This window comes from Schistocerca nitens, chromosome 2 (genome assembly GCF_023898315.1).
Source record: "Schistocerca nitens isolate TAMUIC-IGC-003100 chromosome 2, iqSchNite1.1, whole genome shotgun sequence".
NCBI classification, from domain to species: domain Eukaryota; kingdom Metazoa; phylum Arthropoda; class Insecta; order Orthoptera; family Acrididae; genus Schistocerca; species Schistocerca nitens.
The window spans coordinates 247,607,350-247,635,302 of NC_064615.1; the positions used below are offsets into that span (position 1 = coordinate 247,607,350).

The window sequence follows — 27,953 nt, forward strand, 5'->3', positions numbered from 1 at the left end:
AGAGGAATCGCCACCCTGTATTTAATGTTTAGCTACAACACAAGAGTTTGAAACACTGTAAAAGAAAAGAGAAGATACTTACCATTTCAAACCCAAAGAGACCAATAGTAGGTACCTCATTGAGTTCACTGAGTCTAGATTTTGCTAACTGTATGTAATCCCCAAGTAAAATTTTACAGTTTGGTGGTGATAAAGGTACCTGGAGAAGAAGTGAATTATAAATTTATATGGAAATTTTGCATGTTTTACATAAGTACTATATGCATTAGTTTAAAAGTAATTTTTTTAAATTTAATTACTTACTATTACTACTGGTACCAACACTTTACAACAGACTGCAGTAAACAAATTCAAACAAATTTCACAAAAGTACCAGATTCACAGCATCTAAAGACACAGCTGAAAAGTGCATAACCCAAATCCTAAAGAGCAATCATGAAGTTCAAGTTCATATAGATATAATAACAAGCACGAGTATAGAGATCAGAGTAGATGTACTTTCCATTCCAACAGATCCACAGTGAAGAAATCCTTCAGGATGCACAAAAATTAGTTAGAAGTCATCTTATGAAAGCTTGCTCTTTAAACATTTATGTCATGAAATACACAATAAAAAGTGAGCCAAACAGACAAATCTATTGTACATTAAAGAAATAAATAAAAAGAATAGAATGCAGAATATGAAAATGAAGATGGCGTAATGATGACACAGGAAGCATAAGCCGTGACTGGTCAGAACAGGGCATGATGTGAGCTATGGCTTCTTCAAATGTACCATCCTGACATTCACTTTAGGTGATTTAAGGAAACTACAGGAAACTCAAATCTCAATAGCTGACTGGAGATTTGATGCCCAGTCCTCCAAAGTGAGAGTCTTGTATCCTAAACAACACAGTAGATAATATTAAAATTAATAATAATCAGTAACTTAGTATTAAAATTATTATAACATCACAGGTGTGCCAGCTCAACCAGGAAAAATGTGTGTCACACATGGGAACTTTTGAGTAAGGTGCAATGCTATGTACTGATTGTGAAAATGAAGGTAAATACCCTGCTTTTTTATTTTCTAAAAATGTTTACGCACACTTTTGAGATTCAGATGTGTGAGACAGACAGACCGAGGGGCTGGAGGGGTGGTATCTTAAGACTAAGATAGTTATAAGTTGATTAAAATAACTTTGTGATTGACATTCCAGCAAGCTGAGTCAATCACAGCTGTTTCTTGGGCTCCAAGTGCATGCTGCGTTGCCTATTCTGCAGGTACAAGCAGCTAACTGCAGAGCCTTTCCAGGCGATGCAGGCTCCAAGGGGAGGCATATGAGCTGGCAATTTCGCTTCCCACCACACACTTGTCAATCATGGAGTTATTTTCATTGAATTATACACAAATTGAAATCTTACTTGCTCATAAAAAATAAGGGGGAGGGACACATTAAGTGTGCATAAATTGAAGCCTTGCATTAAAAAAGAGGAGATTTATTCGATTTAGCTCCTTGCTATTCTTAGTCCATTGTACAAAATTTCTTTATTTTACAATAAATTGTGCGTATCTGTTGGAATATATTGTGCACATTGGTCCAATCACAGGTATTAAGTGTGTAACATTTTCAACAAATAGATTCATAATCCACATGTTACATAAAAATGAATTTTGATTAATGACTTGTGATTTTTGCTTTTATCTGCTCTTGTTTCAATAGGAGTTTTTTTTTTTTTTTACTTAGTACAGAGTCAAATACATAAATTTGTTAACATTAATATAAGAACATAATCCTCATATGCAGCCTGCTGCTTCTTCCCAGCAAGGAATGAGTTAGCTACCTTTCAAGCATTGTTGACATATGGCTTGCCTGCTGCCAAACAACTAGGAGCTGCTGCTAGTGTGTGTGCATTGTGAGAAGTCTCCTACACAGTCCATCAAAGGTATTCAACATACCTAAGGAACTATCCTGTCCTATAAGCACTGCTTCCTCTCCAGGAAGGGTATCCTCCAAACTATTCACCTAATTAGTTGTGACTGTATGAATCTATGACGATTATTCTAGTTCCTTACATAATTGTGCTGATGAATAATGAAAAGCAAGCCAACATAATAATAGTTAATAAAAAACGTGTTATAACTAGTGCATTACACACACACACACACACACACACACACACAGAGAGAGAGAGAGAGAGAGAGAATGCACTGCATGCAATACAATTGATCGTAAATACCTTATTGATGTGGACCCTCAAGCAGTATGCTGGTTCTACAGGAATTATTTCTCCCAGAAAGCCCATAAGAAATTCAAAAGCTTGCTGAGATGTGGTTGATGGTGTTACCTGGGCCGCTTCAGACCCAAATGTTTGGCCAAACCACTCTGCATAGGATGTGAAATGTTTACAACTTAACGCACAACATTGTCGAGCTATAACCAGTCCTGCACCTAATAAGTATTTACTTGTCTCAAAGAAACTGCGAAGGATGGTGTCCAGAACGAGTCCTAAAAGTCAAACACATCAATCATATGCACAGTTTTCTTGAGTGAAAATTTTATAGTTTTCACAAGTGAATTATCCTTTTGATACAATAATATCTTTAAAAACTTTATGAAATATTTTAATGAAATGTGTATGAAAACATGCCGACATGCTGTCCCTATGAAACTCACTGCAAGTCAGTAACAATAGTAGAGTGTAAGACAAATGATATATTTGACAAATCATAGCCCTGGACCAGCCTGCAAGCTAAAGATGACCAAACAGTTGTTGTTGTGGTACTCAGTCCTGACACTGGTTTGATGCAGCTCTCCATGCTACTCTATCCTGTGCAAGCTTCTTCATCTCCCAGTACTTACCGCAACCGACATCTTTCTGAATCTGCTTAGTGTATTCATCTCTTGGTCTCCCTCTACGATTTTTACCCTCCATGCTGCCCTCCAATGCTAAATTTGTGATCCACTGATGCCTCAGAACATGTCCTATCAACAGGTCCCTTCTTCTTGTCAAGTTGTGCCACAAACTCCTCTCCCCCCCAATTCTATTTAATACCTCCTCATTAGTGATGTGATCTACCCATCTAATCTTCAGCATTATTCTGTAACACCACATTTAGAAAGCTTCTATTCTCTTCTTGTCCAAATTATTTATTGTCCACGTTTCACTTCCATACATGGCTACACTCCATACAAATACTTTCAGAAACGACTTCCTGACACTTAAATCTAAACTTGATGTTAACAAATTTCTCTTCTTTAAAAACGCTTTCCTTGCCATTGCCAGTCTACATTTTATATCTTCTCTACTTTGACCATCAACAGTTATTTTGCTCCCCAAATAGCAAAACTCCTTTACTACTTTAAGTGTCTCATTTCCTAATCTAATTCCGTCAGCATCGCTTGACTTAATTCGACTACATTCCATTACTCTCGTTTTGCCTTTGTTGATGTTCATCCTATATCTTCGTTTCAAGACACTGTCCATTTCGTTCAACTGCTCTTCCAAGTCCTTTGCTGTCTCGAATTACAATGTCATCAGTGAAGCTTGAATTTTTTATTTCTTCTCCATGGATTTTAATACCTACTCTGAATTTTTCTTTTGTTTCCTTTACTGCTTGCTCAATATACAGATTGAATAAGATCGGGGATAGGCTACAACCCTGTCTCACTCCCTTCCCAACCACTGCTTCCCTTTCATGCCCCTCGACTCTTATAATTGCCATCTGGTTTCCGTACAAATTGTAAATAGCCTTTTGCTCCCTGTATTTTACCCCTGCCACCTTTAGAATTTGAAAGAGAGTATTCCAGTCAACATTGTCAAAAGCTCTCTCTAAGTCTACAAATGCTAAAAATGTAGATTTGCCTTTCCTTAATCTATCTTCTAAGATAAGTCATAAGGTCAGTATTGCCTCACGTGTTCCAACATTTCTACGGAATCCAAACAGATCTTCCCCGAGGTCAGCTTCTACCAGTTTTTCCACCTACTTTCTTTGGGATTGGAATTATTATTTCTTCTTGAAGTCTGAGGGTATTTTGCCTGTCTTGTACGTCATGCTCACCAGATGGACGAGTTTTGTCATGGCTGGCTCTCCCAAGGCTATCAGTAGTTCTAAAGGAATGTTGTCTACTCCCGGGGCCTCATTTCAACTTAGGTCTTTTAATGCTCTGTCAAATTCTTCACACAGCATCGTATCTCCCACATCATCTTCATCTATGTCCTCTTTCATTTCCATAATTTTGCTCTCAAGTACATCACCCTTGTGTAGACCCTCTGTATACTCCTTCCACCTGTCTGCTTTGCCTTCTTTGCTTAGGACTGGTTTTCCATCTGAGCTCTTGATATTCATACAAGTGGTTCTCTTTTCTCCAAAAGTCTCTTTAATTTTCCTGTAGGCAGTATCTATCTTACCCCTAGTGAGATAAGCCTCTACATCCTTACATTTGTCCTCTCGCCATCCCTGCTTAGCCATTTTGCACTTCCTGTCGATCTCATTTTTGAGACGTTTGTATTCCTTTTTGACTGCTTCATTTACTGCATTTTTATATTTTCTCCTTTCATCAATTAAATTCAGTATTTCTTCTGTTACCCAATGATTTCTACTAGCCCTCGTCTTTTTTACCTAGTTGATCCTCTGCTGCCTTCACTACTTCATCCCTCAGAGCTAGCCATTCTTCTTCTACTGTATTTCCTTCCCCCATTCCTGACAATTGTTCCCTTATGCTCTCCCTGAAACTCTGTACAAGCTCTGGTTTAGTCAGTTTATCCAGGTCCCATCTCCTTACATTCCCACCTTTTTGCAGTTTCTTCAGTTTTAATCTACAGTTCATAACCAATAGATTGAGGCCAGAGTTCACATCTGCCCCTGGAAATGTCTTACAATTTAAAACCTGGTTCCTAAATCTCTGTCTTACCATTATATAATCTATCTAATACCTTCTAGTATCTACAGGATTCTTCCATGTATACAACCTTCTTTTATGATTCTTGAACCAATGTTAGCTATGATTAAGTTATGCTCTGTGCAAAATTCTACCAGACGGCTTCTTCTTTCATTTCTTACCCTCAATCCATATTCACCTACTATGTTTCCTTCTCTCCCTCTTCCTAGTCTTGAATTCCAGTCACCCATGACTATTAAATTTTCGCCTCGCTTCACTACCTGAATAATTTCGTTTATCTCCTCTTTCTTCACCATCTGCAGAGCTAGTTGGCATATAAACTTGTACTACTGTAGTAGACATGGGCTTCGTGTCTATCTTGTCCACAATAATGCATTCACTATGCTGTTTGTAGTAGCTTACCCACACTCCTATTTTTTTATTCATCATTAAACCTACTCCTGCATTACCCTTATTTGATTTTGTATTTATAACCCTGTATTCACCTGACCAGAAGTCTTGTTGCTCCTATCACCGAACTTCACTAATTCCCAATATATCTAACTTTAACCTATCCATTTCCCTTTTTAAATTTTCTAATGGACCTGCCTGATTAAGGGATCTGACATTCCATGCTTCGATCAGTAGAACACCAGTTTTCTTTCTCCTGCTAACGACATCCTCTCAAGTAGTTCCCGCCCGGAGATCCAAATGGGGGACTATTTTACCACCGGAATATTTTACCCAAGAGGACGCCATCATTATTTAACCATACAGTAAAGCTGCATGCCCTCGGGAAAAATCACGGCTGTAGTTTCCCCTTGCTTTCAGCCGTTCGCAGTACCAGCACAGCAAGGCCGTTTTGGTTAGTGTTACAAGGCCAGATCAGTCAATATCCAGACTGTTGCCCCTGCAACTACTGAAAAGACTGCTGCCCCTCTTCAGGAACCACACATTTGTCTGGCCTCTCAACAGATACCCCTCCGTTGTGGTTGCACCTACGGTACGGCCATCTGTATCGCTGAGGCACGCAAGCCTCCCCACCAATGGCAAGGTCCATGGTTCATGGGGGGAGGATGACCAAACTACACCACAGTAATCTGAAATAGAGGGCAGATACCTAGATCCCTATCCACAGTTTGTTGTTTTGCACTTCTAACCATTCATTTTCTCACATTGGTACATGATCAAAATATTTGTCATTGAGATGATAGCATGATGGTGACTGGGACATAGATTCAAGAAGCCCCTTATACACATATCTATGGCTGCTTCGTCAGCTGCATTATTTTTCAATAGCAAGATGTGTCCTGCTACCAAACGGAATATCATCTCTTTAACTTGATTTTATATGTGCTGTATGGAATCTTGGATGTCCTGAACCTTATTTCTGCTGGGCACATTTATAAAGTCTTCTGACTTCTACTAGTTCAGAAGTGAGAGAGCTGAGAGCTCATGAAAACATGCATAGGTGGTAAATAACTCTTTCATGTAAGGTACAAAAGAACTCTATAATGGAAAGAACATATGAACGATGTGGGAGCAATCTGGTGAAGGGAAGTCTGAGTAAACTCCACAGAAACTAAATCATAACAATAATAATGATCATGATAATAATAAAATAATAATAATAATAATGCTCAAACAGTCCACGGGTGTACTGCTGGTCCATAGTGTCCAACGGGCACAATATTTTGGCGATCAGACATGTCGCCATTGTCAGGTGCGCTGACGAACTGAACTCCTGAGGGCGGGCGGCCATCTTATATCCCTGCCCCTCACGAGGCGTTCTCTCTACCGTCTGCGCTCACAAGTCAGCGGTCGGTGAGACGCTGGCATCGCCTCTGTGGTGGCGTCGGTGTAATTGCCTCGTCCATCCTAGTCGCCCATTCATTTCCTTTGCTGAGCATCTTTTTAATTAGACTCAATGCTGGTTCCCATGTCCTGCTGCTCTGCATCAGAGATGGTGCGTGCCTGTGCACCAGTGTTTTCAGCACCCCATTTCTCTGCGCAGGATGGTGGCAGCTATCCGCTTGCAAATACAGGTCGGTGTGCGTTTCCTTCCTGTATAGCCCGTGGCCCACGGTGGCATCCAGTCTTCTTTTGACCACGGCGTCCAGGAATGGTAATCTTCCTCCTGCTTTGGTCTCCATAGTGAATTTGATGTTCGGATGTATAGAGTTCAGGTGTGTAAGAAAGTCTAGGAGCTTGTCCTTCACATGGGGCCAGATCACGAATCTGTCATCCACATAATGTAGAAAATAAGTGGGTTTCCATTTGGATGACGCCAAAGCTTCCTCCTCGAAGTACTCCATATAGAAATTAGTGACCATAGGCGAGAGTGGGCTCCCCATTGCAACTCCTTCTGTTTGTTCATAGTATTCTCCATTAAAGAGAAAATATAAGGAGGTCAGAATGTGCTTGAAAAGGTTGGTCGTCTTTTCATCAAATTTCTGTGCAATAGGCTCAACTGACTCTTGATGAGGCACCCTGGTGAATAATGAAACAACATCAAAATTCACCAGGATACCTGAGTCTTTCAACTTGAAGTTGTTGAGACGTTTTACGAAATCCACAGAATTACGAATGTGATGAGGGCATTTACCCACATAATGGCTTAGTAGTTCTGTCAGGTATTTGGCCAGCAAATATGTAGGTGCCCTAATGTTGCTGACAATTGGGCGTAACGGCACCCCCTTCTTTGTGGACTTTAGGGAGTCCTTAAAGTCTTGGCGGTACAGGTCCTTGAGGTGTCGATTTCTTGGCAACACCTTCTGATAAATCTGCATCCTTGAGAAGAGCTGTAGTCCTGTTCTCCACCTACTTTGTGGGTCAGCGTTGATCTTCCTGTAAGATTCGTCATTTATCAGGCTCTGCATCTTCTCAATGTAGTCCTTATGGGAAAGAACAACCGTAGCACTGGCTTTGTCAGCTGGTAAGACAAATATCTCAGAGATCTGTCTCAGGTATCGAATGGCTGCCCTCTCCCTGCAGGTAATATTCGACCTGATCGGTTTAGTTCTCATCAGAGCATGGCAGGTTTCCCAGCATACTTCTTCAGCTGCTTCAGGTGGTAGTCACACAGCAACCTGTTCAACTGCACTGACAATGTCCACTACCGGTGTGAACCCAGGTGTGGGAGCAAAATGAAGTCCCTTCTCCAGAACAGAAACTGCATCCCTAGTCAGCTCAATGTCTGTGAGATTGATGACTGTCTTGCATGAAGCCACCAGCGATGGTTTGTCAGAGAGACGAGAGAATTTAGATATCTGACGTCCCGAGGTCTTCTTATGTGCAGAATCAATGGTCATCTAGGTAACAGCATCAATCCAGTCCCCGGTCCCGGAATTAAAATGACTGGCTAGTTGTAGATGTAGTTTAAGTAGTTCCTGGGAGTTGTACTCAAGGCTGCGTCTGGTAAAGTGTATCCTCTCACGAACCAAGGTGAGGGTAGCATGCTTCATAATTCTCTTAGCTGCTGCAGAATCGAAGTGATGCGTGACCTCAGCAAAGTTTGGCACAACCTGATCAGCACCACATCTCTTCAGAAAAGCAAGAGCACTCAGCAAATGGTTCCTTCGGTGGTGCAGCTTGTCGAATTTCTTCATGCTGCGATACATTACCATTACCATTCCTGGATGTCATGGTCAAAACTAGAGCGGATGGCAGGAAGAAAACACACACCGACCTGTATTTGCAAACGGATAGCTGCCACCACCCTGCGCAGAGGAATGGGGTGCTAAAAACACAGGTGCACAGGGCACGCACCATCTCTGAAGCAGAGTGTCTGCCCCAAGAGCTGGAACACTTCAAAACTGTATTCCAGAAAAACAGGTACTCGGAATGGCAGATCAGATGTGCTCTCTGCCCCACTGCTACAGTACAGTGTGTGGAGACGGAAGAAGTCACGGAGAAAGAGATAGCCACTGCCTATATAACATCTACTGGCGCACTATCAGAGAAAATATTGAGGAAACACTGAATAGGAACTGTCTTTTGCCCACCAAATAAAACACTAGCATTATTGGGGAGTGTCAAAAGACGATCTCAGTTTGCGGAAGGTCGGCATATACCAGATTCAGTGTCAATGTGGGAAGACTTATATTGGACAGACAGTGCCCACCATCGAAGATCGTTGCTGAGAACATCAGAGGCACACTCGACATGGGTAGCCCAACAAGTCGGTGGTTGCAGAGCACTGTTTATCCAAAAATCATGATATGGACTACCAACATACCAGGGTCTTGGCAGAGACATCTAAATACTGGGACAGTGTCGTTAAGAGAGGCTATCGAAATTCATACCGGGAATGGACTCATCAACAGAGATTGCGGCTACAACCTCAGCAGGGCATGGGAACCAGCATTGAGTCTAATTAAAAAGACGCTCAGCAAAGGAAACGAACAGGTGACTAGGGTAGATGAGGCAATTACACCGACGCCACCACAGACGCCGATGCCAGTGTCTCACTGACGTCTGATGCGCAGGCGTGGACCGCGGACATAACGCCTCGCGAGGGGAGGGGATTTAAGACAGCCGCCCGCCCTCAGGAGTTCAGTTCGTCGGCGCACCTGACAATGGCGACATGTCTTATTGCCAAAATATTGTGCCCGTTGGACACTATGGACTGGCAGTATACCCATGGACTGTTCGAGCAAGAAATACACCAGGAGAAACTGAAGAATCACAATAATAATAATAATAATAATAATAATAATAATAATAATAGTTCATTTATTTTTTTATGAAATTCTCGACATGGAATACATGAGGACTTTCCATATTTTCATTGAATTACCTTTGATTTTATCTGGTGCCAAATCCACATCTTTACACAGTGAAGACACAAACAGCAATAGTATCTGCCAATTGACTTTTACATCTAAAATGGCTTCATTCACTACTGCAAGACTGTCCTTCAGGTTCATAACTTTAGCTATCTGAAAAGGTACGATGCTGTAAGTTCCTCGAAATGACTTCTTTTCTTGAAGTTGTACCAAGTAAATGACAAAAACTTAAAACATAAAAGATTTTTATCATGAGTAAACAGTTTTTTGATCACTATGGTATTTCAGTGTGTTAAACAGTAATGTCACTTTGCACAAATTAATTGTCTAAAAGTCTATCTGTGAAAACACTTTTCAGTACTGATACTCAGTTGGCACAGTAGATGTGGCAGGCCTACATAGAAACAGTGACCCATGTACATGCATCCACACTCTGGAATAATCTGTGGCCCCACCTCTGGTAGCAGGTAGATAAGATAGAGAAAGCCGTTTAATTGTTTAACTATGGTAATGGAAAGTTCTTAAATAACTATAAATAATAGAAAATGCATAAGTAATAATAATTAACATATATAGTTGTCAGCAGGCACATAAACAGGCAAGATTGAGAATACTGCAAGCTTCTGGACAAATTCTTCCCCAGAACTAATAGAATACACACACACACACACACACACACACACACACACACACAAGTAGCTCTACACTGCACAGTTACGCTGTGCTGAGCTGTAATTGTGGCATAATGTAGTCAGCTGGCACAATGTAGCTGTGCGGTGTACACAGAGTCTCTCTCTCTCTCTCTCTCTCTCTCTCTCTCTCTCTCTCTCTGTGTGTGTGTGTGGGGGGGGGGGGGGAGTAGGAACATTTTATCTATTCACTCACAAGAAAGATTTATCATACATCATCTCAACTAAGCAATGTTTTTACTGTTACACCTTCTATTCTCTATTTGGTTGTTCTCTTGGTCGGACACCCACAAGTGCATATGTTCCAATAGTCATTACTAGGGCTAGGACTTTTATGATAGGGAATATATTTTGTTGTAAAACTGACATGTTCCTTAAATATATATAATTTATTGTTATGAAAAACCTAAGTGAATTACTCAATGAAAATAATCAGTTTTTGAAAATATAAAGTAACTGTACAGATAAAATATCCACTCATCAAGCAGCAGCAGAACACACATATAAAGGTATAGAAATTTGTAGGCTTTCACAGTGATATGAACTGAACAGTCCCTCCTTAAAACCTCAGCCCCCTCATGAGGACTAATGCCTCAATCCATAGAACTTCTTCAGGGTGTATATGTGGACAAGGAAAAAAAATTCCCGGATTTTTCCTGGGTCTCCCGGTTAAAAATAAATTTTCTCCCGGGTGAAAATACACTTTTTCCGTGTTAGGTGACAGTATGCTTTCCATCAAAACAGTAAAACTTATCAATCCTTTGAATGGATATGGTTTTATACAGCAGCGTAGAGTTTAGAAAACGAAACTCAGGGGGGGAAAAAACACGTTTTGGAAAGATCTTTGATGTGCAGCAACATGTATGCTGCATATTTTCGTATTACAAAAGTCTACATTCTAATTCCACCAACAGGAAAAGTTAATGGTTTAAGTTAATATATATAGTGTTGCTACAAGAAAAGCAAAGCTTTCGCATATAATATTTGTCTCAAAGATTAATAGCTACAAGAGAAGCTAAGCTTTCACATATAATGTTGATCTGTTTGGCGCATGTTACACTTTAAGATACATCACACAAATATGCCAGTAACATTTTTAATACTGACGTAAATCTCTGATCTTCTGGGCTCGAAATACTTCTAAATGGCTCGTCATCAAAGAGTTGATTTTTAAATGAGAGCAAACGCTTTGTGATTTAAGAAATTCATTGTACATTCTCGCACATAGTTCATCTTGCGTTAAAGGAAATTTACTTTGAAAATAATGCTTTTTGAACCACAATTCGCAATATTTTCCTGCGACCTGTTTAGATTCATTTCAGCAGTTGCCAGAGAGCGCCAGATAAGAGGTGTCACCGCGCTTGCGCAGCTACGGTGACGTGGGACTCCCGTATTCATACGTGTAAAACATTAGAAGATCTTTCTTACATTATGTCCTAAAAGAAACAAGACATCAGAAGATACTCCAAGAGCGTCGGAATTTCGTGAACCATACTAAAATGCATAGTTCACCTTAAAGCGCACATTTGTATGTCCAGATTCCCAATGATGTAGGCCTCGATCTGATATTACGCTTTTCAGTGTGGTTTTCGGCTCGTAAATTTTCTTGGAGTACCAGTACTGTATTATTTTATGTTTGGTTCTTTATTATGGCATAATGCCATACGTGCTAGAAGGTGAAAACGTGCAATTGAAATGCAGCGAACAGTTGAAACTGGCCAATAGTGTGGAATTAAACACTTCGTTTCAAATAAATTTACTGCCTCAGCAGGAAAGCCAAATTTCTTTAGCAAACTGAAAAAATAACTTTATTGTTCTGCAAGGCGATTAATGCTTGACTGACAGAAAGGTGGATATAAATTAAAATCTGAAACTAGTGACATATTTTAGCCTTCCGTAATTATGTGAATGCAGGAAACAGAAAAATCACTAAATGTAAACGCAGGCCCCTTGGAGACTACGCCCCCCCCTTTCCACTATAACTCAGACTGCTCTGCGCATCAGAGAACGTCAAAAAAAAATTTTTTTTTTAAGAACGGCTTTTCAAAATAAGTTCATTTTGTAGTGCACATCTTTATGAAGAGTGTGATACATAAAACATATATCTTCGAGGAAATGTAAAACATGTTATTTGGTCTTAAGGGTGCCGAAGTGCAGTGCCACGCCTGTTCGAACAACATTCTTATACGGCAATATAATTCACGAAGTACCAATAGAAATACCTATTTGGCCTACAACAATCAATTCATTCATACACTCCAGTTTCTCATGCTCGAGACCGAAAAGTAGTAGAACGAAATTTTTGCATAAATTTGGAATTGTCATATTCTTCCATAATTTGTGTGTGTCCCCGTTTCTTCTCCTTGCTCGTCCTAACAAACAATCTTGTCATCACTAATTCTGTAACTAATCCAACCACTGACAAAACTCATTCTTTGGTTAACTTTACTAACCCTGCCACAATCACCGGTTTTAGTTATCCAGCGATTATTCTCCGGTTAGGCGTTATTACGTTTTCAAACAATGGTTCAAATGGCTCTAAGCACTACGGGACTTAATATCTGAGGTCATCAGTCCCCTAGACTTAGAAATACTTAAACCTAACTAACCTCAGGACATCACACACATCCATGCTCGAGGCAGGATTCGAACCTGCGACCATAGCAGCAGTGCGGTTTCGGACTAAAGTGCCTAGAACCGCTCGGTCATAATGGCCAACTATTACATTTTCGTACAATGCGTTTTCTGTGCTATTCACAGAATGGAACTTAAAATGGCTGTTAGGCAGGGACTACAACTGGCCCCGTCAAGTGTAGCGATCTGGCCAATAATTTTCTGTTACAATTTCACTTTCTTGGATACACCGTGTACATGATCTTTCTTACCTGTTATTCTTGTTAGTCGTTTATTTTCACACTGGTAGTCTCAATCTACGGATTTCGCTAGTAATTATAAAAAAAGATGAACATTTGCAAACTGAATCAACCACATAAACAAGCAGCAGTCGACGTTCACCGGTTCAGCTTTATTCTGCTCAGCTCTTATAGCGCTGTCCCAATGTGTCTGCAGGAAAGTTAATTTCTAGATGTGACGAGAATTCCCCTGGTGGACACACCACTTACACTATGCACACATTCAAAAATCAACTTAGACAGTGTTCAAAAATGTCCAAAAACCACCAGAGGTGCGTTTCAAAATCATATGAATAATCGATGGCCCGATGTGCGCTGGATGCTAGGTGCTTTGTGAAACAAGGTTTTTTCCTCAAGAATATGAATTGGCCACCCAGATCCGGGCCTGCTGCGCACGCGTGAATCTGGCAGCTTGGGCACACCAGTAAAGTTTTTCCGGGTACCCCATGTGGCTGGTTGCTGCTATTGTTGCTGCTTACACAGCCAACGGTCACACTTCAGTAGCCAGAAGCGGGAGAAGGTATTACTCATACACGACTCAACTGCGCGTGTTCATGAGCCCGCTCGTAACTGCTTAAATGAATCTAATGTAAACAGTTGTGACGTCACTCTCATCGGAGGCAATTTGTTGTTATGAAGCATTGCATACTCTTCCTAAAGCCTTTGGCACATTTTACTGTTGGCAGACGCTTGTACGTGCACTGTGTTATTTTATATGGTGCCTTTCAATTTAAGTTTTATTTTCGTTTTTTCTCTCATTCAAGTTTTAATGCTGCATTATTATTCTGTAGTAGTGGGATACTGTAACATCCTTTGTTAGAGTATCGGTTCTTACCAGCTACAATTACAAAAATTTAACTGAAAACTAAAACAACGAAAAATTCCCGGAATTCTAAAAAATTCCCGGGTTTTTCCTGGTTTTCTCCCGGATGAAAAAATTCCCAGATTTTTCCCGGATCTCCCGGTTGTCCCGGGTCGTATACACCCTGTTCTTACCCCACCCAAACCACCCACCCCCATCTTTTCCCTTCTCCCTAAGATCCACAAATCTAGTTAGTTAGTTGATGGCTTCAAAGCACCTACCAAATGTATACTGTAATGTTATGCCTATTTATGCAAGCTAATCAGCCACCCAGTATGAGGTAAGATGAATTTGTTGTGCGGCTAAACGCTAGTGAGCCCAGATTTAAGTCCAGGTACAAAGACTAGCAGCATCACCAGATGTGGGTAATCCCAGTATGGGGAATTTTTAGGATGGTCACTTAGGAGGGCATAAAATGCTGCAAGAAACGGCAGAATGTCAGACAATCTTAAAGGCGGCTAAGTTGCAACTCTCCAAACTTCGATAATAAATCACAGTTACATATTAAAGTGAAGCCGAATACATCAGCAATCCCAGAAAAACAAGGCATGTCCAAGGACACAACAACATTATCTTTAACACTACAGAAGTTATTACTTCACAGTGATAAACGTTTTCACAATGAACCTCTGAATTAATAACTTTTAAATGCTTCATGCGATTGCAACAAACGATATCTCAGATGATAGCATTGCAGTATAGCCATCATCTCTGGAAGGTTTTTTATGATAGTGCATATATTTTGTTGTAAAACTGACATGTTCCCTAACAGCAGAAACAGTTAGGTACCGTCACAGTTGGGGGTTTGTCTGAGATATGAATGCAATCCTGTTACAATTACAATTGTAATTCTAATACTTTACAATATTCTGTGCTCCAGATCTAAAATCTAGTGCACGATAGGCAGTTTGCATGGGAGCTCTGAGCATAAGATTTTGCAGCTGCTGCGTGCATGAGAGTCTGTAGCAAAAGCTAGGTGTGGGGAAGCTCGTCACGGAACTTCAAGAAAGAAGGTTACGCAAAGGCATGTTGAGTTCAAGTCTGCTGTGGCCAGCAGCAGTTGAGACCTCAATGGCGGCATACGGGCAGTGACGGCCATGGTAACGCGGGCCGCCAGCGGTGACTTCGAGTTCACCAGCATCAACACTTCAGCAACAGCAGTACAGCAGAAACAATCAGCATGACTGACAAGTTATGTATTTGCACTGATAGCATTAATATGTGTGAACCCACAGGGTCGTCATCAGTGATGGAGCTTCCAACAATTAAGCAATTATCCAGCATGAGTGATTCAGATAATGTTAGTGGGACAGTTAGTCCAAAATCTGAATGTGTTGATGTTGACAGAGACAATATTAGTGGGGCAAATAATCTGAAATCAGAGAAAGGAGATGTAACTGCAAATAATTCAATGGGATGGTTAAGTGAAATTCTGACAAACTTGAACTCGATACTGTGATACTGGGTACAGAGTTAGGTTCAATACAAAGAGACAGACAAGTGTAGCAGAGAGTGTAAAAGCTGAAGTGAAGAAAATTAAGTCCAATATGGAAGGGATGATAGCTTCTAAATTAGAAGCTATAAGGGCAGATGTAGGCAAAATTTCTTACGAGGTTGGCCTGATTAACACCAGATTTGACAGAGTGGAAAAATATTTCAGGGACAAGTTCGAAAAGATACATTATTAGCCTGGTGGTGATGTTAAGGATTGTGCACTGAGGCAAAATGCACTTGAGGACAAGCTCTCAATTGCAATGGTACCTAATGATTACAGCTGTGTAGTTGCTCTTCTAAACAGCATCCCTAACAAGAAAACCAGTTGAGTCTTTACCTGTGGTTACTTGTACTTTGATGGCCTGGGCTGTCTGGACACAAGAATAAAAAGTATGAGCCAGCCACTCTGCAACACACAAAAACTCCAGCCTAAGAACACAAGGCAGAGAAACGCAGATGGTCAAATGACAAACATACAGTCGAACAGACAGCACCAAAGGAAGTGAGGAAAAGTTAAAATTCTAGTAGGGTGAAGGCCTGGTAGAGAAGGCCACACGCTCACTCTTAGATAGAGCGATAAAAACCTCTCACTTGAATAAAACTGAAAACTAGATCAGCCATTGAAGCATTGACACCTAGCACTGTGGGGAGTGTTTCAGGATGGTCAAAAGACTGCCTCAGGGTAGCTAGATTGGGACAGTCCAACAAGAGGTCAACTACTATCAATCTAGAGCAGCAGTGATAGTGGATTGGGTCCTTGCAATGGGGGATGTGACCATGAGTCAGCCAAGTGTGGTCAAAGCGCAGCCAGCAAAGGACAACAAGTCCCAGCAAATGGCTCACATGGATGACATCTACACATTTCTTGTTTCCTTTATAGCACATAATTTATTTGGCATACTGAGGGTGTGCCATTTGGTATTCCAGATCCCAAAAACTTTACAGCATAAGACCGGTTGGAGACCAGATTCTGGAAAGCCGATCTTCAGACTCAGTTTACAAGTATCCTCTTCAGCTAGCTTGTCAGCAAGTTCATTTCCTGGTATTCCAACATGTCCTGGGTTCCAAACGAAGACCACTGACCATCCACATTGTTCGAGGACATAAATGGAGCCTTGGATGGCCATTACCAAAGGATGGTGTGGATAGGACTGCTCAAGGGCTTATAAGGCGCTCAAGGAGTCGCTACAAATGAGGAAGGACTCCTTGGTCCAGGAACAGATACGTTTAAGAGCACAGGAGATGGCTACCAACTCAGCAATGAAAACACGCAGCCAATGGCAAGGAGTACCAGTCAGTATGTCCAGCATGAGCATAAGTGAAGCCAATATGACCATTGTCCATTGAGTGATCAGTGTAAACTATTTCTGAGCCCTGGAACTCACCAAGAATAAAGAAAAACTGGCAGCAGAGGGCCTCAGGAGGAACAGAATCTTTTGGGCCTTGTGATAGGTCCAGACGAAGCTGTGGCTGAGGCAAGGACCATGAAAGTGTAAATGAGTCCACGTGGAGGAAAGGTGGGAGAGGGAAAGACTGAGTTCAAAGAGAAGGGAGCAGACGACAGACTGCAATAGTAATCCCTGATTCAGGCTGCTGTTGCCAGAGATGGATTGCTGTGTTTGCAGGCAGTAGTTGTCACCTGATCTGCAATGGAGGAACCTCAGCTTCCATGAGTAGGCTATTCACTGGGCTCATTTGGAAAGCTCCCGTCACGAAACAAATTCCACAATGGTGTATAGGATCCAGCATCTGAAATGTTTGTTGAGGGTGATGCTGAACCATACGCCAGGCTCCCATAGTCAAGATTGGACTGTAGAGGGGCTTTGTGCAGCTGCAAAGTGTAGGGCTATCTGCACCCCAGTCAGTGTAACTAAGGCAGCGAAGAAAGTTACGATTCCACCAGCACTTTTGCTTAAGCTGAAGAAGATGGGGAAGCCAAGTTAAATGGGCATCAAAAAACAGTCCTAAAAATCTATAAGTCTCCACTACGTTAAGCAGCTGGTCATCAAGGTAAAGTTCTGGAATGGGGTGGACAAGATGGCGATGACAGAATTGCATGACGCAAGTCTTGGTGGCTGAAAACTGAAAGTGATGGGTCACGGCCCTTGACTGCACCTACTGTATGGCTCCCTGCAGTCACCGTTCAGCCACACCAACAGCAGATGAGCAAAAGGACAAACAAAAGTCGTCAGTATATAAGAAGTGTGATACTGAGGACCCCACTGTTGCTGCGAGACCATTAATGGCCATTAAAAAGAGTGGGACGCCTAGTAAGAGCCCTGTGGGACCCGTTCTCTTAGATACGGAGGGAACTGCGTGAAGGACTGACATGAACTCTGAAGTTGTGGAGTGACAAAAGGTTCTGGAGTGGGCCCAGGAGACCCTACTCCTGCAAAGTAGCAAGAATGTGGTGTCGCCAAGTGCTGTCACAGGCTTTCTTCAGGTAAAAAAAGACAGCAATAAGGTGATGACAGCGGGAAAAGGCCGTTCGGATGGCGGACTCCAGGTATACCAAGTTGTCAGTGGTGGAGAGACCTTGTCGAAAACTGCTCTAGCATGGAACCAGAAGGCCCCGAGACCCAAGGAGACAACACAACTGCTGGCTCACCAAACGTTCAAGCAGCCAGCACAGAATGTTGCTGAGTTCTTACAAGATTTTAGCACTGGAACGGTGATACTTTTGCACCATTGTAATGGGAATTTGCCATCACTCCAGAAGCAGTTGAATATGGCAAGGAGGTGGCACTGGTAAACTCCTGGCAGATGTTTAATCATTTGATGATGGAGGCAGTCTGGCCTAGGGGATGTGTCTGGACAATCAGCAAGGGCACTGAGAAATTCCCACTCAGTGGATAGAGCATTATATGGCTCAGGGTGGAGTGTACAAATGATAGGCATTGTCATTCAACCAATTGTTCTAGGAGACGAAAGATGGGGTGGAAAGTCACAGATGCAGAGTTTCGAGCACAATGCTCAGCCAAATGCTCTGCGATTGTGTCTGGGTCAGTATATACAGCTCCACATGTGGAAATCCCAGATATACTCCCCCATGGACCATGGACCATGGACCTTGCCGTTGGTGGGAAGGCTTGTGTGCTTCAGTGATACAGATAGCTCTATATAGGTGCAACCAAAACAGAGGGGTATCTATTGAGAGACCAGACAAACATGTGCTTCCTGAACAGGAGCAGCAGCCTTTTCAGTAGTTGCAGGGGCAACAGTCTGGATGATTGACTGATCTGGCCTTGTAACATCAACCAAAACGGCCTTGCTGTGCTGGTACTGGGAATGGCTGAAAGCAAGGGGAAACTACAGCCGTAATTTATCCTGAGGACATGCAGCTTTACTGTATGCTTAAATCATGAAGGCGTTCTCTTGGTTAAAATATTCCAGGGGCAAAATAGTCCCCCATTCGGATCTCCGGGCAGGAACTACTCATGAGGACGTCGTTATCAGCAGAAACAAAACTGGCGCTGTACAGACTGGTGCGTGGAATGTCAGATCCCTTAATCGGGCAAGTACGTTAGAAAATTTAAAAAGGGAAATGGATAGGTTAAAGTTAGATATAGTGGGAATTAGTGAAGTTCGGTGATAGGAGGAACAAGACTTCTGGTCAGGTGAATACAGGGTTATAAATACAAAATCAAATAAGGGCAATGCAGGAGTAGGTTTAAAATAATAGGAACACAGATAAGCTACTATGAACAGCATAGTGAATGCATTATTGTAGCCAAGATAGACACGAAGCCCACACCTACCACAGATGTACAAGTTTATATGCCAGCCAGCTCTGCAGATGATGAAGAGATGTATGATGCGATAAAAGAAATTATTCAGATAGTTAAGGGAGACAAAAATTTAATAGTCACGGGGGACTGAAATTCGATAGTAGGAAAAGGAAGAAGAAAGAAGGTTTTATACGTGGAAGAGGCCTGGAGACACTGGAAGGCTTCAGATAGATTATATAATGGTAAGATAGAGATTTAGGAACCATGTTTTAAATTGTAAGACTTTTGCAGGGGTACATGTAGACTCTGATCACAATTTATTGATTATGAACTATAGACTAAAGCTGAAGAAACCGTAAAAAGGTAGGAATTTAAGAAGATGTTACCTGAATAAACTGAAAGAACCAGAGGTTCTAGAGAGTTTCAGAGAGAGCATTATGGAACAATTGACAAGAACAGAGGAAAGAGATATAATAGAAGAAGAATGGGTAGCTTTGGGAGATGAAATAGTGAGGCCAGCAGAGGATCAAGTAGGTAAAAAGGTGAGGGCTAGTAGAAATCCATGGGTAACAGAAGAAATACTCAATTTAATTGATGAAAGGAGAAAATACAAAAATGCAGTAAATGAAGCATTCAAAAAGGAATACAAACATCTCAAAAATGAGATCGACAGGAAGTGCAAAATGGCTAAGCATGGATGGCCAGAGGACAAATGTAAGGATGTAGAGGCTTCTCTCACTAGGGGTAAGATAGATACTGCCTACAGGAAAATTAAAGAGACTTTTGGAGAAAAGAGAACCACTTGTATGAATATCAAGAGCTCAGATGGAAAACCAGTCCTAAGCAAAGAAGGCAAAGCAGACAGGTGGAAGGAGTATACAGAGGGTCTACACAAGGGTGATGTACTTGAGAGCAAAATTATGGAAATGAAAGAGGACATAGATGAAGATGATGTGGGAGATACAATGCTGTGTGAAGAATTTGACAGAGCATTAAAAGACCTAAGTTGAAATGAGGCCCCGGGAGTAGACAACATTCCTTTAGAACTACTGATAGCATTGGTAGAGCCAGCCATGACAAAACTCGTCCATCTGGTGAGCATGATGTACAAGACAGGCGAAATACCCTCAGACTTCAAGAAGAAATAATAATTCCAATCCCAAAGAAAGCAGGTGTTGACAGATGTGAAAATTACCGAACTATCAGTTTAATATGTCATGGCTGCAAAATACTAACACGAATTCCTTACAGACGAATGGAAAAACTGGTAGAAGCTGACCTCGGGGAAGATCAGTTTGGATTCCGTAGAAATGTTGGAACACGTGAGGCAATACTGACCTTATGACTTACCTTAGAAGATAGATTAAGGAAAGGCAAATCTACATTTTTAGCATTTGTAGACTTAGAGAAAGCTTTTGACAATGTTGACTGGAATACTCTCTTTCAAATTCTGAAAGTGTCAGGATAAAATACAGGGAGCAAAAGGCTCTTTATGTACAGAAACCAGATGGCAGTAATAAGAGTTGAGGGGCATAAAAGGGTAGCACTGATTGAGAAGGAAGTGAGACAGGGTTGTAGCCTATCTCCGATGTTATTAAATCTGTGTACTGAGCAAGTGGTAAAGGAAACAAAAGAAAAATTTGGCAGGTGATGCTGAGGAAAATAGGTTAGGAAATGAGATACTTAAAGTAGTAAATGAGTTTTGCTGTATGAGAAGCAAAATAACTGATGACAGTCAGAGTAGGGAAGATATAAAATGTAGACTGGCTATGGCAAGAAAAGCATTTCTGAAGAAGAGAAATTTGTTAACATTGAGTATAGATTTAAGTGTCAGGAAGTCTTTCCTCAAAGTACCTGTATTGAGTGCAGCCATGTAGGAAGTAAAACATGAATAATAACTAGTTTAGACAAGAAGAGAATAGAAGCTTTTGAAATGTGGTGCTACAAAAGAATGCTGAAGATTTGATGGATAGATCACGTAACTAATGAGGAGGTACAGAACAGAATTGGGAAGAAGAGGAATTTGCGTGACAACTTGACTGGAAGAAGGGATTGGTTGGTAGGAAACATTCTGATACATCAAGGGATCACCAATTTAGTATTGGAGGGAAGTGTGGAGGGTAAAAATCATAGAGGGAGACCAATAGATGAATACACTAGGCAGATTCAGAAGGTTGCGGTAGTTATTCAGAGATGAAGAGGCTTGCACAGGATAGAGTAGCATGGAGAGCTGCATCAAACCAGTCTCTGATATCCGTAAAGGTTCTGAGTTTAGTCCAGACCTGGGAAGGAGAGGTTCGTGTTCCAATGGTGGAGATAAGTCGCTCCCAACACTCCTGCTTCCGTCGTTTGATTACTTGATGGACACGGGCATGGTGCCATTTGAAGGCAATGAGGTGCTCCAGGGCTGGGTGCCACTTATGATATTGGAGGGTCTGCCTATGGTTTCTAATGGCCGCTCTGATTTCCAGTGGCCACCAAGGCACCGTCTTCTGCTGGGGGCAACTGAGGAACATGAGGTTGCCAATTCAGCTGCAGAAACAGTGGTATTAGTAATGTTCCAGATCACCTCATTGCTGGTGCCATGCAACAGGTATCCAACAGTGGTGACAGATGTGAAAGCGTCCCAGTCAGCATTGGTAAGAGCCCACTGGGGCAACTGACCTGAAGATTGATGCTGGGGGACAGACAGGAAGAGTGAAAAGTGGTCACTACCACACCAGTTGTTGTGAGCTCTCCAGTGGACAGACGGCAGAAGGCTAGAACTCAAGACGAGAGATCAATGGCCAAGTATGTGGCACACTGAAATGTGTGGGGGCACCTGTATTTAGGAGGCAAATGTTACATTGAGTTAGTAGACTCTTGACATCTTTACCATGGCCAGCAATCTTGGTTCCACCACCACACAAAGGGTTATAGCCATTGAAATCACCCAAAAGCAGAAAAGGTGGGGGGAGATGAGAAATTAGTGCAGCCAAAACATGTCGTAGCATGTCGCAATCTGGAGGAAGGTAGATATTGCAGATGGCAAGTTCCTGTGTTGTCTTCACCCTGATAGGGTTTGAAGGGGCACAAGTCTGCTATATATAGAGGTAACAACATATATACACACATCAAAAAAAGTTTTGCATCATCCAGGTTCCCAAAACTCCTGAAGACAGACGTTGACTGTGGATATTGTATCACAGACACTGTCCCTTTGACTGTTCAGAGATGTCACTAAACCTGCCCAAAGACGTAAACAACCATGCATTAGCAATGCCTATTAGATGGAGAGGGTCTGACAGCCGATCAGTTCCAGTCATTCCACCAGGAAGGTGGTACACGGCTCATGTTGTCTGTAGTCCAACCATGTTCAGACTGTCAATACTGCAGTTCGATCACATCCTCATTGTTACTTTGTGCCAGGAAGGGCTCTCAACAAGGGAAGTGTCCAGGAGTCTCAGAGTGAACCAAAGTGATGTTGTTCAGACATGGAGGAGATACAGAGAGACAGTAGCTGTCAATGACATGTCTCGCTCATGCCGTCCAAGGGCTACTACCGCAGTGGATGACTGCTACCTACAGATTATGGCTCGGAGGAACCCTGACAGCAGTGCCACCATGTTGAATAATGCTTTCAGTGCAGCTAAAGGACGTCATGTTATGACTCAAACTGTGCACAATATGCTGCATCACGCGCAACTTCACTCCCGAAATCTATGACGAGGTCCATCTTTGCAAACATGACACCATGCAGCGCGCTACAGATGGGCCTAACAACATGACAAATGGACTGCTGAGGATTGGCATCACATTCTCTTCACCGATGAGTGTCACATATGCCTTCAACCAATCGTCAGAGACGTGTTTGGAGGCAACCCGGTCAGGCTGAACACCTTAGGTACACGGTACAGTGAGTGCAGCAAGGTGAAGGTTCCTTGACGTTTTGGGGTGGCATTATGTAGGGCCATCGTACACCGCTGGTGGTCATGGTAGCCACCACAATGGCTGTATGATACGTGAATGCCATCCTCCGGCCGATAATGCAACCACATCGGCAGCATATTGGCGAGGCATTCGTCTGCATGAACGACAATTTGCGCCCCCATTGTGCACATCTTGTGAATGACTTTCTTCAGGATATGACATCGCTCGACTAGAGTAGCCAGCACGTTCTCCAGACACGAACCCTATTGAAGATGCCTGGGATAGATTGAAAAGGGCTGTTTATGGACAACATGATCCACCAACCACTCTGAGGGAACTACGCCGAATCACAGTTGAGGAGTGGGACAATCTGGACCAACAATGCCTTGATGAACTTGTGGATAGTATGCCACGACGAATACAGGCATACATCAATGCAAGAGGACATGCTACTGGGTATAGGAGGTACCAGTGTGTACAGCAATCTGGACCACCACCTCTGAAAGTCTCGCTGTATGGTGGTACAACATGCAATGTATGGTTTTCATGAGTAATAAAAAGGGTGGAAATGATGTTTATGTTGATCTCTATTCCAATTATCCGTACAGGTTCCAGAACTCTCGGAACCAAGGTGATGCAAAACTTTTTTTGACCATTGTACATACTTTTCCTGACATGCTGTTCTAGTCATTCCAATTTGTGTAACAGCCCTGATAGCCATGGACGGCGGGCGCCTGCGTTGCTGGAAACCAGGTTTCCTGGGGCGACAAGCAGCAAGCAGGTGTAAGGCTTAAGAGTTGTCATAGCTCAGCAGGGTGGTTGAAAAAACTGCCGCAGTTCCACTGGAAGATGATGCTTTCTGTAGTTAGTCTGGGAAGGCATGAAGGGACCAAGGAGGCTGTTTATGCCACATCGTGACCTTCTGCCACCAGTTGAGTACTGGTATCCATTGTCTTTGAGGTGTCGGCAAGATCTAGGTCCTTGGGAGATGCTAAAATCTCCACCTCGTCCTCAGGTGTGGAACTGGTAAGGAATGGTGACTGGGGGACCACCAATGTCGTACGATTCATAACATTCTTCTTCTTGGACTGTTTGCCCTTTCGCTGCCTGTAGGGGCTTGCTGGGAGGGCTTCTCTGAGGTAGCTCTAGGTACAGATAAAGACCATGAAGCCCTTCGACTAGCAGCTTGTGGCTCCTTCAGCCACTGGCTGGTGTCCATGGGGGGGTGTCCCCCAAGGTAGGTGTTTTGGAAGCAACGGAAGAAGAGCTGCTCCACACCACCAGGGGGGGAATGTAGTGAGGTGGCCCTGAGAGCCCACTGAAGGAGGCTTAGCTGAGGGAACTACTACTGCAGTGAGGGCAATGCCATTGTAGCTGCTGTGTAGGATGACAGCATCCAAATGGGTTTCAGCCTTTCATATTTCTGTTTAACCTCTCAGTATATCAGCCTGTTCAGGGTCTTGTACTCCATAATTTTCCTCTCCTTTTGGAGCACCACACAGTCTGGTGAGCAGGGGGAGTGGTGCTCTCCACAGTTGACACAGGTGGGCGTGGGGGCTCATGGAGTTTTTGGATGCAGTGGATGTTGGCAGTCTCTACATGTAGTGCTAGAATTGCACCCGGAAGTCACCTGCCTGAATTTCAAACACTTAGGGCACATCACAATATAATCACCTTGACCTTTCCAGGCAATGAATCACCCTCGAAGGCCAAGACGAAGGCAGCGGTAGCAACCCAATTATCTTTAGGTCCCCTATAGATGCACTGGATGAAGTGAACACCCCACCATTCTAAATTGGTGTGTAGCTCATCGTTGGTCTGCAATAGGTGTCTATGGAAAATAATCCTCTGGATCATGTTTAGACTTTTATGGGGGTGACTGAAAGAGGAATACCACCCAGCTTGTCACAGGCATGCAACACCCATGACTGGACTGGGGATGCTGTCTCAATTAGGACTGCCCCTTTCGTATTTTGGACAGCCCAGCCACTAACCCAAACTTGTCCTCTGGGTTTCAACAAAAAATAGAGGCTTTGGAGCCAGAAAGGAGTCCCCATCACTTCTGCAGCAAACTAAGTATTGAGGCGAATACGGCTCTCTTTTGTCCATAGCCTTATGTTCCTCCCATGGTGTAGCGAGGGAGGGAAACGCTTTTGGAGTCGTACATCTCAGCATTAAAATCTACCTTGCCTTTCTTGGAGACTGCTCGGGACATTTGGTCACAAGCAAAAGATGACTTGATCCACATCACTGATGCCACCCATTCCGATCAGGGGCTCTCGCCACAGGCGCCACCCAGCCACAGCATAAATCACATGGTGCGATGGCCATTGGTGGGAGTCTTGATGACCCAAGAAGACAAGCCTCTACTCCTTGGCATATATGGGGAGTTTTCAGCTCAGGCATCAGCAGTGTGATCCCTATGTTGTCAGGGGGCTACAACCAGGTGGGTACACGACGATCTCTCCATGACGAACTGGCTACTGTGTTGAATACTGGGTGCAAAAAGATCCATTATTATGAAGGGTGCAGAAGAGGACAGTGGACAATGGGGGAATATGATGCACCCCATAAGGTGTCTTCGCTCAAAGAGCTGGAATACAAGTGGAGTTGCAGAGCCATAACAGTAATGGGTAGATAGGTCTCAAGGCACAATGGATATATGATGCACCACGTAAAGTGTCCTTCCCCATGTGGCCCGCACAGGAAAAATTTCGAAAGTGTAGAGGTTAAACCCTAAAAGGGGACTGTAGTATATTAAGTCGAAAAGTAGTAGACTCCTTTTAGTCACCTTTTATAACAGACAAGAACACCTCGGGTCCATACTAACATCCGAACCTACAGAGGGAGACAGAAGTGTCTTTTAGTTCTCTTTTCAATTGTGGTGTCCGCCAAACATGCAACTGACCACTTATAACAGCACTTGCAATCAACACTTAAATAAAGTTACTAGCAAAATAGTGAACTGTTCATTAAATAACTACACTAGTGTGACAATATGAGGTATTGATGCTGTGTTCATTTACTGTGTAATTGTGGCGGAAACAATGTTCTGAAAAACATTTGCATAATGAAAAAGATATAAAAGACTTTGAAAATCAAGAAATAAAACAGATACAGACATGTAGCTTTCAGACATGATAACTTCATGCAATGCTATCATCAGAAGTAATGATTGTTGAAATCACATTAAGCGATTAAAAATTGTTAATTCAGAGGGTCACTGTGAAAATGTTCATTCGCTGTGAGATATTAACTTCCGCAGTTTTAAAGATATTGCTGTGTCGTTGGAAGTACCTCATTTTTTTGAGATCACAAATGTATTCAGATTTGCATTAATATTTGGTGTAAATTACTGTCAAATCTCAAAGAGCTGTATCTTAGCCATCTTTAAGACTGTCTGACATTCCGCCATTTCTTGGAGCATTGTCTTGTTCTCAAGGCAATCCAAGCAACAGCCATCCAAACTCCCAGCATTGGGATTTACCCACTTCCAGGGACGCTGCTCATCTCTGCACCTGGACACACCTGAGGTGGTACATGACATCCTTGTCCAGCCAACTTGCACCTACCCCAGCGAGCAAATTCAGCTCTTTCCAATACAAGTACTAGGTGGATGAAAACCCACCTACATACTCATAACATTACAATATCTACCTTAGTTTATTAACATCTGCAACCTATGGTACAAAGACTTCTCTCCTTTATTAAAGACACCAACGATCCACATCGTCTGAAATTTGGGTCCATTCCACTCCCACCACACACCTTGCTTGCCACCACTGATGCCACCTCCCTCTACACCAACATCCCCCATGTACATGGTTGGTCTACTGCTGAACATTTCCTCAATCAGTGGCCATCTGATTCCAAACCTATGACATCCTTCTTGCTCACTTTGATCAACTTTATACCTACCAATAAATACTTTGCCTTTGAGGGACATATAGGGGCATGGCCTTGGGAACAAGGATTGCTCATTCCTATGCTAACCTTTTCATGGGTCGCTTGGAGGAGGCGTTCCCGGGATCCACAGCCTGCAGCCCCTGGTTTAGAGTATTGCTGTATGGTGAGGCATTCACATCAGATAGGTTTGGCAGAGGACATTGAAAAAGTTCATAGAGGGGCAGCTCATTTTGTATTATCGTGAAATAGGGGAAAGAAAGCCATGGATATGATACATGACTTGGGGTGGCAGTCACTAAAACAAAGGCAGTTTTTGTTATGGCAGTACCTACTCATGAAATTTCAATCATGAACTTTCTCCTCACAGTGTGAAAATATTTTGTTGGGGCCCATCTATTGCCACGTTATATATTTTGTAATAAAATAAGGGAAATCAGATTTAAGTGTTTGCTTTTTCCACATGCTGTTTGAGAGTGGAACATTAGAGAAGTAGCTAAGGTGGTTCAATGAAATCTCTGTCAGGCACTTAATTGTGAATTGTAGAATAATCATGCAGATGAAGATGTAGATACATAGATGACAACTTTGCCACGTAGACTCATGGTCAGACTGACCTGTTAAAATTCTTGGAATCTCTAAATATATCCCCCAATTAAATTTCGCACGGTCCTATTCCGAATCCGATGCCACTTTCCTTGATGTTAATCCCATCTTCACTGAGGGTCAGCTACACAATTCTGTTTACATTAAATCCACTAACACACTACAGTTCTTACATTTTACAGTTACCATCTTTCCCATGTC

General features: G+C 42.4%; 1 protein-coding gene across 1 annotated transcript in view; it reads right to left on the minus strand.

Annotated features, from left to right (window-relative positions):
* Nucleotides 1-27,953, minus strand: part of LOC126235965 (Fanconi anemia group A protein-like) — a 236,043-nt gene that overhangs the window by 112,165 nt on the left and 95,925 nt on the right. Inside the window, exons 12-14 of the mRNA XM_049944936.1 lie at nt 9,661-9,802; nt 2,221-2,489; nt 83-199 (exon numbers count right to left, since the gene is read on the minus strand). Of these exons, the coding sequence (XP_049800893.1) occupies nt 83-199; nt 2,221-2,489; nt 9,661-9,802 (528 nt within the window). The remainder of the gene's footprint in view (nt 1-82; nt 200-2,220; nt 2,490-9,660; nt 9,803-27,953) is intronic.